The sequence below is a fragment of the Pocillopora damicornis genome, chromosome 4 (genome assembly GCF_964200805.1).
Source record: "Pocillopora damicornis chromosome 4, jaPocDami1.2, whole genome shotgun sequence".
Classification (NCBI taxonomy): Eukaryota; Metazoa; Cnidaria; class Anthozoa; order Scleractinia; family Pocilloporidae; genus Pocillopora; species Pocillopora damicornis.
Genome location: NC_142673.1, coordinates 842,991 through 858,685, shown reverse-complemented (window position 1 = coordinate 858,685; position 15,695 = coordinate 842,991). Strand labels below are relative to the sequence as shown.

Sequence of the window (15,695 nt, the reverse complement as noted above, 5' to 3'; positions counted from 1 at the left end):
GGGGGAGGAAATCTGCTTCTAGATTTTCCAATTCTTGGGAGCAACGTGACAATTTTCGATGACAATCATTACTCCTCAGCTCAAGGGTGATACTGAAAGCTTGAAATCAAACTTCTCTGAGTTACGTTCTTGCAAAGTTTCGTTTCCAGAGCAGTTTCCACGGAAAATCGCAAACGAAAATGGGAAATCTTAATTAACGACATATGTTTTGTTGCTTTTGTTGTACGCTCCAAAATAGATCTGGTCTATCTCGAAGGAAATAACACCACAGTGGGGACACCACAAAGACAATTAACTCTTTCACTCCCAAGATCTGACTGTTAATTCTCTCCTCTAGCTGCTACGCATTTCCTCCTTTCCTAAGATAGCAGCTTTTGCCTGATAAGTTCAAATAATCTCATTACCCGTTTGCTGATGTATGGATATCATAAAGAGAAGTTTCATGTTAATCACTTCTAAGAGTTAACGGGTTAAAGTTTGGAAATGCTCGTATCAAACGTCTAATAATCAACCATACGTACCATCAAGTTTTTGGTGAGTTTTATTTTTCAATTTTTACGTAGAACCTCGTTTTACAACATTTAAGTAATGGCAATTTAGTGAGATGCAGTGGTCTGAAATGCCACGTATTTCGTGATACAATCCCAAAGTCCCCGTTTACTTTGGTCACGAGATATTTTAAAGGGGGACTGGGTGAAACTAAATGGCTCTGGGGACGAGAAAGTATCTGATTTAGTAAAATGATCTGAATACAGATTTGAATTCTTGTGATGCATTTGAATTCTTAGAATTCACAAAATTTTCTTTATTTAACTTAAAATTCTCTCTTACGATTTACCTTCTTAATTTAACTTCAAATATAATCTACATTCGTTTCTTTTAACATAAAATTCGCTTGAAGTGTAATGAGTATGAAAACAAACGAAAAAGTAACAATAAATCTTGACTTCAGCGATTCAACAATAATGTGACAAACATAAGAAGAAAAGGAAGGAAGAAATAAGAGAAAGGAGAGGAAAAGTGCAAGTGAAACTGTATGCGAAAGAAAACAAGCGCGTGTAAATGAACAGGGTGCCACTCGACACAGCACCATTTTTAATAACTTAAATTTCGTAATGACCAATAGACCAATCACAACCTAAGAGAGGTGGGGGAAGTGGCATCGCACATGACATGTTGAGTAATTTTTACCCGCCGGCAGGTTGTTCCCCCCCCCCCCCCCTTATACCTCTACCCCTCCCCAACCCCCTCTTTTCCATGAGCACCTAAGGAGCTTCAATTATTACCAAAACAAAAAAACATCAACACGTCAGTAACTCTTGAGAGACTACATAACATTGTTGTTGGGAGACCGTAAATTTTCTTTTCTTAACAAATTAACAATTGTGACCAAAAATAATTTTGAAATAAAAACTGCGTAATACTTTTGTTATGGTATTATTGACTGGTGACATGTCGCTTAAATTTCCAAACTGTGTTGCTGCCAATGTCTGCTACGTACACAGCACCATCTTGACTTGAAGTGACATCATGAGGTTGTGAGAAACCCTAAAATTACAGGTCGATTACGCAATAAGTACAAAACGTTTAGTTGAGTGAAAAAAAAAGTCAACCCAGCCGGAACTTCTTCCGGTTTCCTGAGCACTTAAAGATTAAAGTGAATACAAGTCCATCGCAAGTTATCCCCCGGCAATAAGACCGACCCAATCTTCACACAGTTGAAGTTATATTTTAGCGGAGCTCGCAAATCGTGCAAAGCGTAACACCATAGCTAAGAAAATTTGGTTAACCATCAAGCCCAGAAAATAACCGTCCAATCGGACATACACAATTCTACTTAGAAAATGCGTTTGCAGCTGTATTGCAGGCACATCCACACTGCCGCGTTACTCTTGTTCAACAAACAACTAGGCACAATGCGTGCGCAAGATTTTAAGAAATTTCCAATCACAAAAGTAGCACGCGTAGGGGTTTACTTAGCTGAAATTTAATGTTCATGAAACTCCTCCTATCCTTCGCACTACATGCTTACCAAGGCTGGTTCCCAGTGCTGTAATACGCTGCCTTTGTTCAAAATGAACGTGAAGCCCTGGGCTTCAGAGAAAGAAGGGCCGTTGACCACATGTAACACACCACCTGGAAAAATTTAAGATAGTTGTTTACATAGCTGCATGTCTTAAACAGTGTATATTAATTAATATCTTGTTAATAATAAATGGATGAAAGTAAATTCTATGTGCATACCTTGCTCAGGATGATAGTGTACGGCAAAAGCTCTTTCCCCAAATGCTTTGATTTCGCGAACGAGATGACCGTTAACAGAGTCAAACTGTAGCACTCGGCTGTTTTCTCTGTCGGCTACAAACAACCGACGGTTCTTCTCGTCCAGGGACAAGCTGTGAGGGATCTCAAAATTACTTGGAACTGAAAGAAAGGAGACCAAGGATCACTGATGTTTCCCTTTTATCCCATGAAAGCACTTGCAAGATATGTTCTTCAAGATCAAGTCTTTGAACTAGGTAAAGGTGAAAGGGAATCGATCAGATTTGAAATAATTTACGACTATTCATAACACGAAACATTTCAAACGCTTAAACACAAAGACTGGACGTAAATGTAAAGAACTACCACTTGGACAATCGTTTAGAGGTCTTTAGATAAGAGAGTTGACCCACCAAGCCCTTGTAATTTTTCATTCGTTATCATCAAAAGTACTTTCTTGCCATCAGGGGAAAACTTTATGACCCGATTATTACAGTATCTGAAATGTAAGAAAAAACACGGAATCAGGAAATATTATATAGGAAACTGAACGACACTCTAACAACAAAAGCAACGCCAAGAGCAGACAATTCGAAACACCACAAGAACGTCATAGTTTACCCGTCAGAAACAAAGATATTCCCCTCTGAGTCGACAGCGACGTCGGTTGGTTTACAGAAATGATTTTCATCATTCCCCGGGACAAACTGTGTTCCTAGTGTCAGTGAGGCTCGCTTTTTCTCTCCCGGAGGAAACTTAAATACCTGTCAAAATTAACAGACATTCTAGGAAACCCATATGGGAAAAATTGAAGCGAGAATTGAAGACATATTTACATAAAACAGTTCCGCGGCCAAGAGTTTATTACCAACCTGATGCATGGCTACATCTGTTAACCAAATGTTGCCCTTTTGATCGATGGTCAGCCCATGAGGCATAAAGAACCTGGATAGGAGAAAACGAGAAGTTTAAGAAATGGGTGTAGATAAGAAGAATGGGTGTGGGAGGAAGGCAGGACGATAGAGGCGGGAGGGGACAGAGCGGAAAAGAGGGGGAGGGAATGAGGAATTACGGGAAGGCACGGTAGGAGAAAGAGAGGGCACCAGAATACAACGAGGGTAAACGGCAAACAGGAAGTAGGGAGCTAAGAATTAAAGGAGGAAATGAGAATTTTTGCAACTGGAAGGAGGAAGTGCAGGGAGTACAGAACTGAAGCGGGAGCATAAGCAGTTAAATGGGGAACGAGAAGGGAGGACTAGGTGGTACGGAATTGGAGAAAGAGTGGGAGGTAGAGTGTGCGTTCATAACATATAGACCACCAGCAAAGTAAGACATTTACATTCGTTCTCCCCAGCTGTCAATAACTTCCCCTGTTTGTGGATCCAACTTCATCACAGTCGATTCTGGGATGGGATCACTTGTAGCGGAGAAGATATTGTGCTCATCGAACGAACTGCAACCAGAAAACACTTGTTAAAAAAGGTCTTTTAGTAGGATTTGAGGCACGGCTTGGAAAACAATGAAAAATGCGCCGAGTTATCTTTACGGCGCTTTCACCCTGTGCACCCTAACATCAGTATGCATATTCTCCATACTGTTCTCTGTACATTTCTTTCGATTTCTTAAGGGGCTGACAAGGAGAATTTGTTTTAACGATCGAGACCTTCTTTTGTGGGTGGTCATTATTCTCGTGATCTTAATGTTTGATTCCGGGATGATATTGTAAGGAGAAATTAGATACTATTCATTCCTAGGAGTTAAAGGGTAAAACCAGACGTGATGTAGACACTTACTCAGCTTGCCATTTTCTTGATGCTCGATGGAATATGAGCACTTTTCCTTCCGAATCAATGTCGACGGCAGTAACTTGACCAAGTTTACTCGACCGTCTCATAACGTCAGCCAGCTTATTTCCTTGCCAACTCTGATCTTCTTTAAGTAGCAAAGGCGAACTCTCTTCATCGCAATTCGGTGCGCAGAATCCTGAAATAAGTCACAATCAGACATGGTTTGATGCTACTCTGGTTTACAGATTTAATGAATGTAACCGAAGAAGTTACAATTCACAGACCCACAGTGTTATACGATTAGCCACACTGTTATACGATTAACGTTATAACCTTGAGCACCTTCATCGTTCAACACTAGCCGCGCGAAGCAAGATCTGGTGTCTCTCAAATATAGAAAAAATGGCAGAAATCACCAAAACCAATCCACATCCACCCTGGAAAGTTACAAAATACTATTTTTAAACATTCAGCATTAGATAGATAAGATTAAAATTATTGCTACCCGCTTCTCGAAAGACATACACTGATAAGAAGAAAAAGTGAGATCGCAAGATAATTTATAATCACCTAGTTTAAGGCACCCGTTACTACTCGCCATCTATGAAGAGGAGAGTTAAGCCCATCTTCACCTCCTTAACCTAATTAACAACGCAGACATTATTCTCAGGTAGTTTAGATCTAGTTGATCTCTTTGATTTTATCTTCTCATCTTTCGGCCACCTTTGACTTTACAATCAGAATTAAAGTAATTTAACCAAGGACCAACCGTGTGAAAAGGGATTAACGGAGGGGGAAGGGGAGGAATTGCACAAGGGAGGGGGGGGGGACTTGTCTCTGAGAGTACCAACACTTTCAGGTAAAGGATTGGGTAGAATGCAAATAGAAAAAATGACAATTCTTGAATCTGGAAATGTTGATTGTGACGTTAACTGATACCTATTTCGCTAAATACATCATAGAAAACAAGGCAAGATGTGATAACAACATCATGATCACGAAAAAAAAAAACAAAAACAAACAAAAACTGAGATCTGCTGATCATGCTTTAAAAAATAACTTTATTCTTTATCGAGATGCAATTGAACTTCAAAAGAAGTTATAACAAGCCATTGGTGTCAAAAAGTTAAAACATAGTTTATTATTTTACTTTCACTGGGCTAAACATTTAAATAAATACACCGCGCTTAGTGTAGAAATATTTTGTCGGTTACTTTAACCGTGAAAATTATTGGCGTTTCTAATTGAATTCGTTGAACTCTTCTTATCTATTTTTTGGATGACATCTTTTATTAATATCTTCCATTGAAACATTTTTCCAACCAGTTCTGTCATCAGATCGCATCTTTCAACGCTTATCACTTTCATCAAAGCTGGCCTGCGATTAAAAGAAACGAAACAAAAAAAAAAATCAGCGCTTTGTTTAGCTCGACAACGAGAGGGATTTCGCGGTCAGAAAGATGAAAGTGATAGCAGCAGAGTCAAGCGCGCAGAAAAGATGAGATGAAACAGGAAAAAGAGGAAAGCGCCATCGAACCCTTCCGCATAGAACCCGAAACCACCCGTGTAAAACCTGAAAGATTCCGAGAAAACTCGAGATAACCTGTAACCTACAGGAAATTTCACCCAGACGATTCTAAGCCTTTTGAAAACGACTTGAAATCGAAACCCGTTAACAACCACAAAAATCCCGCATATGGCCAAACCCACTGCTAGAAGAGGCTTTATGAAAAAAAAGAAAAAAAAACCTGTATGTGACTGACTGATACTCCCAAGTTGAATTCAAGTGATCGTTTCCCGTAAAACAATAGTTACAGTTTCATTGAATGAACCACCTACTTTCGCCAAGGTTTCTTTTCATCTCCATTTTTGGTCCACTGCCTGGTAACGGGACATCAGAGTCTGACGGGAAGTCGAGCTGTCTCTCGTCAATAATCCGACACATGTCTTCGACACTGACACCTCCCAAGTCATTCAGTTTTGGGTCATACCAGTACATCATGTAAAAATTACACATTTCGTCCTTCATAGTTGCTCTGCAAAAAATGAGGCATAGCTTAAAAAAATTAAGCTGTAACTTAAGTGAGAGAAACACAACTATGGTTTTGGAATACAGCTTAATGCGGCTAAGTGCCAAACTTTTCAAGTGAAAATGGGTTGCATTTGAAAAAGAATGAAATATCATTTTCATGTTAACGACATCTGCCCATAATTTCTCCCTTCAGGCAACTATTAATTTCCTTGTAGGGCAATTTTCAATCGAGTTGTGAAACAAATTAAGGATCACATTGGTTTTACTTTTGTAAGCTCTGTAATTGGTCCAGTTGAGTACTCGCACCATCCTCATAACCAATCAGATTTAAAAACCAAAGCCAGTCGCACCTGCGTCACACGCGTTTTCCCACGCTTTGAGCGGTCTGCTTACTTTTACCTATAATTCTCATTTTCTCGTCGTGTTATTTTCCTTTCCTCTAATTGGCTGTTTGGTTTTACGACACTCAATCGAAATGCGCTCTAAGGTAACAGAATTTGCTGTTCTGTCAAGATTATGTTTGAAATTTATGTCGACTCTCGTCACCAGTTTGTAGGATAATGTATTGATATCGTAATAAGTTACATGTTTATGACTTCTGATAGTAAAATTGTAAACATACCCGATATATGTTACATGGTCTCTCTGGGTTGAATTGTAAGTGCATCGGGCAGCCTGGCGATTGAGAGTATTAAATATTGGATATCAGGGAAAATAAACTCGGCTTCTATTACAAGTTTCACGAGGAAAAAACCCTGAGGCATGGGTCACCTACGAGACGCACAGGACTAAAACAGACATTTGTGAAACTAGAAAGAAAGTGCGCAATGAAAGAGATGGAATGCAAGACAATTAATGGAGACACCACAATACGACAACGATGCTCGAAACCAAACTGGGAACACAACACTTCAGGGAAGAAGAAAAAAGTCAAGTTTTTATTACCATAGAATCCCCACTTTTTATATCCACATCTTTATCCAGTGGGTAAAACGCCTGAAAAATAATCAAAAAAATATATTAGGGCCAGAATACTCTAGGAAATGCCAAGAAACTTTGCACTACATCCTGTCAGTTGTTTACATGAATTCAACGCCTAGCGTAAAAGAATAATAAAAGAACAAGAATAAAAATCATTTCAATGAAGTGCCTCAAATCAAAACTGAAAATGTGTCATGCAAGAAAAAGGGTTGTCGTATCTATCAAGCTTTCATTTTTGGTTTTGGTTTAGTTGTTTTTGTGATGGTGGATGGTCACTAATCTCTGATTTGCAAAAAGGTGCTCAAATGTTACCCCACCTGCGGCCGCTGTGGATCTCCTTTCCCTATGAGAGTCCATTTTCCATCACGTATTCTGTAGCCAGTAATAACACTCCCTATAACGATTTCACAATGAAAAACATATAAATACTCTGTGAAATAAACCTGCGTTCGTAAACAATTACCGCATCATTCTTCAATTTGAGAACTCCGTAAAGTAAACAGTCTCACAATGACTTAAGTCAAGCTTACCAAGAGAATGGGCGTGGACCCGGAAAGCAAAAGGGTGTAGGTCGGGTCCATAGCGGTAACCACATCCAGTGTCTAAATGCCAGGCTAAATTAAAAATAAAGAGTAAATGTCAAAGACGCAGAGACGATGATTTACAACGCTTAAAAAATTAATGGAGCGGTCACCAAATGGTAGAATAAAGAAATTATAGAAAGAAAAGGTACATGTCAACTAAAGATCGTCTGTGTATAACTTGCCAAATGCTTTAGTTGAAATCATTTACAGTTCAGCTCAGAATATTATTGAAAATAGTACATTTTCTAGCAATGACAACTATTCACTTGCAGGATTACTTCAGCCAACCGTGCCTGTCTTGTATGGCTTTGGTTACAGGGTTTATTGCAATGTGACTATATGAATTGGGAGCCCGAGATTGGCAATAATTTCGTAAACGGTTACTGTACTTTATCAGTGCAACCTTCCAGTAAGTTAATTCTAATCGACCTTCTCGTTGGCTGATGTATAATGCCTAAACAACTTTGATGTCAGAAGTTAAGTAGCAGCAACAATCATTTTGTGTGATTGTGTAGCCTGATCGTCTGAGTGAGGGTAGTCATGAAAGGAATGATGTCGTGGGTAGTGATGGATGTTTTGACAAACTAAGTGGAAGTCATCATCAGAGTCAAGTCAAGAGTTTGTTGTCAGTTAAGCGTACAGAGTACAGTTCGTGTAACAATCGTTTCAGTGGTTGTTTAGGCTTGTCAGGCGATGAACGGCAATATCAGTTGTTGATGTTGTTGTTGTTGTTGGTGTTTTTTTTTCATACAATGTAAATGCGTGTGTTCAATTGGTCAAGTTGCATACACTCAAAAAGTTTGGATAATAAGATAAACAACATCAATCAACCTTTCTCATTTGCAGGAATAGTTCCACCAGAAGCTAAAAGAAATATCGCAGCCAAATGACTAGGTCTGTGATGAGGAGAGAAACAAAACTGTGAGAATGGAATTTAAAGATCAAAGAACAATTGGGCTTATTATCATAGATGTGTCAGCACATGAGGATTTTACCTCACTTTAGAACAAGTTTTGCCACAGAGATCTTGGAACAAAATGAAAAAAGAGGGGATTACTGCCTGAGTGATGTCATGCATGGCTGAGATCAGGATCACTGTCAGGGTCAGGGAAGTTGTCACAGAAAATACTTGCATTTACATCAAGTGTTCCAGTGGATTTAAGATGAATTATGTTCAGTTGTGACTTCAATCAGCCCCAGTATGATTTATCATGCTATTTCACAGAACCAGTCATGATAGGAGGAGAAACTGTCCTTTCTTACAAATATAACAATGCCACATTCAAACAAATAGTAATAACAGCAAGAAAGCTAAGAACTACAAGCAAAATCACAAAAACTAACTAACTGGCTAACAGAGGAAAGATTATTTTAGACCAGAAGGACAAATTGCTTGCATTGCCCAAGACCATTGTTCAGCCATTATTCAGCCATTAACTAACATTAAAAAAGATGCAGGCGATTTGAATGAGTGAATGGGTGAGTGTTTATCAGTTTTATTGTAGAGGAGATTGCAGGTCTCATTTTTGTCAGAAACAAAAAAAAAATCATTAAGATTGAAGTAAAGAATATCCTGCTAACACACAGCCAATCCATTCTGGCTGATAAGCTACGTTTAGGTTTCAGACTTCTTTGAAGGACAGTGTAATCACTAAAGAAAATGTGGATTTAACAGTAAAATCCTCTCTTATACCTGGAGTAACTAACTTCACATGGGAAAATTGAATGGAAAATTTGCCAGCAGGATGAAAACTCATTTATTAATTAAATACGCACTACTGCAATTTAGATTTTAGGACCTTTTTTTATATGGTATAGTTAAATTATCTGTTCTTCATTTGAATATACTTTTGAAAATTTGGCCTTTTAGTTTATGTTATGCTCAAACAACATTTACTCTCAGAAAACCATTTAGTCCATTCAGTCAAAGAAAAGAAGTGGGCATTAGGCAAGTTATACAATTGATGTTCAAGAAAAATGAAATTTTTACTTTGAAAACCTGAGTTTTACTGTCTGATTTAATCTCTGAAAATCAAAATTTATACTTTTAAGTTGTTAAGAATATTTTCTCTTAAACTGTCAGTTTAAAAATTGTTAAATTGTTTCATAGTAACTGATTTTATGCTATCATTCAGAATACATTGATAATGATGTACATGAAAAAATTACCTTCTTCTGATTGGCTAAAAAACAAGTGCATTCTCATGTAACACAAGTGCAAATTACAAAAAGCATGTGCAACCTTTCAAAATTTTGTCTATCCTGACTTTCTGTGATGTTTTTCATGTACATTATTGACAAGTAATAACATGATTTCTTTAGCAAGTTAGTGTTAATAAGCACTTGTAAATTTTTCACAGACCACCAATTGCACTTGCCCTACCGGCTTGTGCAATTTTGTTGTCTTTGAAAAATTAACTTGTGCTTATTAACACCAAATTGCACTCAAAATCATGCTATTAATTAATTCATAATTTCAACCTTGTTTTTTGGGTGGGACAAGGGACCAACTAACAGCCAGGATCTTGATGCCAGCCTTGTACTGCGGCCTACATGTAGCAGGAGGAGCAAGGGAATCTGTTTTATTTGTGACTTGTTCCTTACAAGACACAGTGGCAAAAAAGTGAACAAAAGGAAAGAGGGAAGGAAGCCAGTGTGGAGAAAAGTGATAGAAACTAAAATGGGAGGATGATGTACACTGTGAGAAAGACAAGGGGGTAAGTGAGAAAAAGGGAGAGAAGGAGGGAGGGGGGGTAAGTGAGAAAAAGGGAGAGAAGGAGGGAGGAGGGGGTAGGGAGAAAAAGAGCCAAGAGAGGAGGTTAAAAAAAAAACAAAAATGAAGGAAAAGAAGAAGATGGAAAGACACACTCATGGAAGGAAGGGAATTAATCTTATAAAGGCATTTAAAAAATATATCAACTCATTTACCTTAAATGCAGCACATATTTGTGTTATCTAGCTATCGGTACTTAAACTAACTAACAGCACCAAGACTTCTTACCCACGCAGTTGGTGATTATCATTCCATGACAAAAACAGGTTTTAAAGTGTACGTGCAGCTAGTTTAAAAGCTGAATTTTCAGTGTCACCCTGCCCTGATTCCTGCAATACCTTGAGCATAGAAAGTAACAAATAAAAATACTCACTGGACTCTTGTTGTTTGTAGGTCCACCCCTGAGTAATCTTTAAGACTAGGATTGGCTGTGAAAAATTGAAGCATATAATTCAGATGCACCCTAATAAGACATTTTTTAAAAATGGAAAAGTGTTTGTTGACCTTCAATCCCTGTCAGAGGGGAAAAGGAATGGCCACTTATTACACAACTCACCAACAAAGTTGTCCACCTTTCCATAATGAACTTGAAGTACAAGATAATTGCCACCCACTTCAAAGGCAACATCTACAAAATCAACAACAATAATTTTTTAAGCCTACAGTAGTTGTATGACTTTTAACAAAAAAATTAACCCTTAAACCCCTAAGTAGTTGAAGGGTTAATTATTAATATTGCTGTCCCTACATTATCACCCCAGAGTCTAACATTAAGGTCATGAGGAAATTATCACCAACCAAACAAGCTCTTGATTGTTGAACAAATTCACCTTGTCATCACTTTAGAAAATGTATAGAGAACAGTATGGAGAAAATGCATACTGTTGTTAAGGTGTAGAGGTTTTGTACACATGTATGTTCAGTGCCCTCATTTTTATCAGTCAGACTGTCATTTTCATTTTGATCTTTCTGAGTTCAAATGAAGTATATCACACCTTGGTCGACAAATGGTTATGAATTCAAAGCAATTGACACGCCAGTTGTATTACAGAAGGCCATAAGGTGATGGTGAAAAATAAGAGATAGAGAGCAAAAGGAACGGGAAAACTAGAAATAAGGGGGGCACAGACCCTACAATAGTCCTTTGTACAATTGCATGCTTGGTTGCCAAGCCTTTGAACAGGAGTGAGGCTAAGGATGACCTTGTTATGATACAACCTTGCTGCTTTTCAAATGCAAATTACTTTGTTATCATGCTAACTAGATGCTGGTCTCTATCACAACCAGGTCACCTTCAGCCTCAAATCAAAGGCTTGGCAACTAAGTACACAACTGTAAAATGGCCTATTCCCTGCAAAAAACTATTGCAAGCTTACATGTAACAGCTACATTTTTCAATGTATTTTCTCAAAGAAAAATAGATGGTTGACACACTGGACATTGCTGCTTGATTAGAAGGTAAAGAGATTTTCCTGTGTTAAATAACTATGCAAAGGTCATTTTGGGATACTTAAGTAGAGGTCTGCCTTTGGTGAGGCATGGTGAGTGATGACTTCCCCCCCCACTTTGTGTTTCAAAATGCTCCACCACCCATATGAAGATCTCATCAATGTTCACAATGATGAGGATGATGATGATGACTACAGTAACAACTTATTTTCCTGCCTTACCCTTTGGAAGCTTCAACACAGGAGCATTTCTTCCCCAAGCATACAATATTCTCTCTCCACTGCCTTTACATACACCAGATCCCATATCCCCACAGTTCCTAAAACAAAAACAACTTACCTGTAAGTAAGTAAATATTAATGCATTCATTCAATCAATAATCAACATTCATCTATTGTTGACAGCCTGTTCTGTAATATCGCTGCACTATTCACTGCAACATTGAAACATTGAACTAAGTTTTTTATAAAGAATATAAATAGACCACTGCATAAAATCTTTACTTATTTATTTATCTATTAATTAATGTTCAATCAGTTTAATTTGCACAACAACATTTTTCACATAATACGACTTGAACAAAGAGCAAGAACCTCAAAACACTTTTAATTAATCAATTCTCATGTAAAAGCTCTTCTTGTCAGATTGGTGATGTGAGAAAAAGTAATTGGGCTAAATAAATCGTCCAAACAGGGTTATTTTATCAGAATCAGAGTGTTCATGGGAACAAAAAAAAAATCTTTCAATCAATGTTCTCTCCTATGATGAAAGTCATGTGTCATTAATTTACTAAATTTTGGCTGTAGGAATTTTTATTCCCTGTAGCATATCAACATTTGAGTAATACTTTTCTTTGACATACCAATATTTCCCTTCACTTGCTAAAGCATTTTCCCCTGGTGTTGGACATCCAAACAATAACATGTGATGTGCTGTGTGCATTTCAGCATGAGGTTCAAACCCAGCTGAAATGAATTATAAAAAAAGCTGTTGCTTGAATTGTTGCTCAGCTATGAACAAAGGTGTTTATAATTACATGGTTGCACAACTACGTTCTAACACTACAAGATTGTAACCCATGCACAGTTGACATAAGAGTTATATGCTTGTCTGCTAACTGCTCCCTGTTAGAGTTACATTCCTTTAGCTGTGGTATCATCCTCCAACATTACAGCACTTCTTATTTATAACCAAATGCCCAATTTCCTGTCTTTTGTATTCATCCACAACAACTGATAAAGCACCAATATTGTTTTGGAACTTGGAAACTCATATTAAGAGTTTTCAATTTGAATCTCACATTTTGTTTCTGCTTAATTTCTTTTCATCAAATAATTGGTCTTGGTTATACAAAAGTAAAATTTATAGGAAACATATTACCTATGTATGCTTTCTTGTTCCTAAGATCCACAGCAGTACAAAGGTAGGAATCATGCTGTAAAGTAATTGAATTGTATGTATTGAACTCTAAAACTGCAGCTTCTGTTGCATTTACTGAGGGATTGAATGATTGATAAACATCTCTATAAAATGTTTCATTCTGGTAAATTCAAGAATTTACCAGAAAAATTAAAATTGATCAATTCACATCTCTGGGAAGGAATAATCTCTTTTATCTCTAGGAGAACACCATCCATTTATAAAAATGATTTTTCGTAAAAGGCACAAATTCAACCTATGTAAATGTCACAGAAGTTGAACTGGTAAAGACTCGCATAAAGTTATTGATATGATATGTAAAATAATATGTATAACTTTGGTGAAATTTGTGTAGGGCTTTTCCACCAAATAAAGCAAGCAAACATGATGTTATACAGTTCCTTCGCTTTTAGCCAGTATTTTAGTTATTGTGATCTCCGATTGCATGACGGAAGTATAAAATTTTAATTGTGTTTTCGATTGATAGTCACTTTTTCAAATGCAGAGATGAAATTCGCTGGATTTTTTAAACAAAAAATAAACCATTCATTCGAATTCACTGTTTATCTAACGTATTTAACTTGTATATATTTTTTTCTCTTTCCATTTGTGGATCAAGTGGGTTCAAAAAATAAAAAGAATCGCCCACCCAAGAATTAACAAAGGGAAACAGCTGTTCGGAAAATTATTATGCAAATCGAGTGGAATATAATTGACATCACATAAAAAGCTTAGCTTATCAATATGCCTGTGGCTGACTGTCAAATTCGTTGGACAAACATCTCCTCAATTTTTATATTCCCCTTGTTGAAATTCAAACCATTAGGTTAAAATGGAGAAACTGTTGTACTCACATACATCGAAGCTTCAAATAGTTCTCTATTAAGCTTTTGCGTACGATTTGCACTTTCGAGCAACTAAATTTGGCACACAAACATGAATAAAACTTCGAAACACGATCTTGACGTTTACAAAACCCTTTGACCCTATGATTTCCTCTTTAGGTTCTCCTATAAAATCAGAGAAAATTTCAGGCGAAAAAACGTGTGGAAAGCTCTGGATTTACTTTCCTACGAGTATAATGAGGCGGAATATGTAAAAAAATAATTAGCCGCCCATCGAAACCAGTTGATTAGGAATAACTGAACTGTGGAAGAACAGAGGCGGTCGGATGAGTCGATAAAAAAACTGGGGATAGATTGATCTCTTCTTCCCGAAAGATAAATCTTTCGCGCTCGTTTTCAACTATGTTATGTTATACAAAAATATTTATACGTTTTTCGAATATAATTCCCACATATATAAGCTCGAAGAGCTGAAAAAATTATCTGTAAAAGGGATACTTAGAGAAAGTACTGCTAACCTTAGTTGGATGAACGCCAGGCATAACGAGTTTCACAATTCCTGAAGACTTGCCGTCACTTTGTTGCTTTTTGACAGAAGATCTTTGGTACAGGTTATCGTAATAACTTCTCAACTGTTCATCGTAGTCTCCGTAGGAGATGGACATCGTTATAAACGAAACGGTCCACAAGAAAACAGAGGCGAAGCTCCCGATCATGTTGATCTTGAAGAACAGGGATTCAAAAATTACAACCGTTCGATTCCGTTCGTAACTACCGTACAACACCGTAGAATCCAACAGCGCGTTATATTCCCTTGATGTCTCACAACATATCTTCTTCTAATATGAAAAGAGAAACAGAGCAATTCTCTGTTTATTAATTTGTGATCAACGAAACACCCGCCAATGTACCCCCTTCTTTCTTTGTTAGTTATGTATGCGATCTCTCATCGCGAAGTGATGTAGTGAAGCGGAAAAAATATTTAGCAGACAGACCTGTGATTGGTCCATTGTTCAAGAGTTTTCACCTGTAACAGATGATGAGCGCGATAATCAGCTTGCTAGGGAAATATCGAAGTGTTTTGATCGCAGTAAAATATCACAATTATGGTTTCTTCGTTGGAATTTGAAATCAAAACTCTTTAAAAAAGAAATTATTGAAATCGTTTGGGTTTCTGACCCTCCTAGATACGACGCATAGCAAACCAGTGACAAATAGTATTTTTCTTAGGCGTTGATTCCATTGTGTCTCAAACAACATTGATTCTCTCATTGTTCCAATCCATTTTCGGCTTTTCATATAGTTTTAAATTTATTCGTGATTTTAAATTCGGCTTCCTGATAGATATTCTTCGAAGAAAAATTTTTGATAAAATGAAACTGTTTGAACTTATATATTCTCGTCGCAGCTAACAAAAATCCCTCTCTTTTATCCATATTTTGACATCCCAAAAGATGAAATAGTTTGAGCACTCAAAACCCATATCATAAGCCTCCTTTTTGTTTTATTCAATACCACTTGAACTATTTAAAGCATATAACTGCTTTTCAAGCATTTTGTACT

General features: G+C 37.2%; 1 protein-coding gene across 2 annotated transcripts; it reads right to left on the bottom strand.

The window, feature by feature from the left end:
• Positions 1-523: 523 nt before the first annotated feature.
• Positions 524-15,119, bottom strand: LOC113672672 (peptidyl-glycine alpha-amidating monooxygenase A). Of its 2 annotated transcripts, none has more exons than XM_027188994.2 (20): positions 14,651-15,119; positions 13,249-13,303; positions 12,731-12,833; positions 12,090-12,187; positions 10,976-11,047; positions 10,793-10,847; positions 8,478-8,542; positions 7,593-7,676; positions 7,380-7,456; positions 7,027-7,077; positions 6,704-6,756; positions 5,889-6,085; positions 4,056-4,245; positions 3,602-3,715; positions 3,135-3,207; positions 2,884-3,026; positions 2,676-2,761; positions 2,245-2,424; positions 2,033-2,136; positions 524-1,548 (listed from the first exon to the last, which is right to left on the bottom strand). In XM_027188994.2, exons 1-20 carry the CDS (start codon positions 14,846-14,848, stop codon positions 1,438-1,440), a joined length of 2,109 nt encoding a protein of 702 aa, XP_027044795.2. In that variant the 5' UTR covers positions 14,849-15,119; the 3' UTR covers positions 524-1,437. The 2 variants fall into 2 exon arrangements, with proteins under 2 accessions (XP_027044795.2, XP_027044794.2); XM_027188993.2 differs by lacking the exon at positions 8,478-8,542 and adding an exon at positions 10,128-10,195 and having other exon boundaries at positions 14,651-15,103.
• Between the last annotated feature and the right edge of the window lie 576 nt (positions 15,120-15,695).

Coding starts and splice junctions, on each gene's coding strand:
- LOC113672672 (XM_027188993.2), bottom strand. CDS start 14,848: ATGATCGGGAGCTTCGCCTCTGTTTTCTTGTGGACCGTTTCGTTTATA. Junction 2,137..2,244: donor ACACTATCATCCTGAGCAAG/GTATGCACATAG, acceptor AAATTTTTCCAG/GTGGTGTGTTACATGTGGTC. Junction 1,549..2,032: donor AGCACTGGGAACCAGCCTTG/GTAAGCATGTAG, acceptor CTGTAATTTTAG/GGTTTCTCACAACCTCATGA.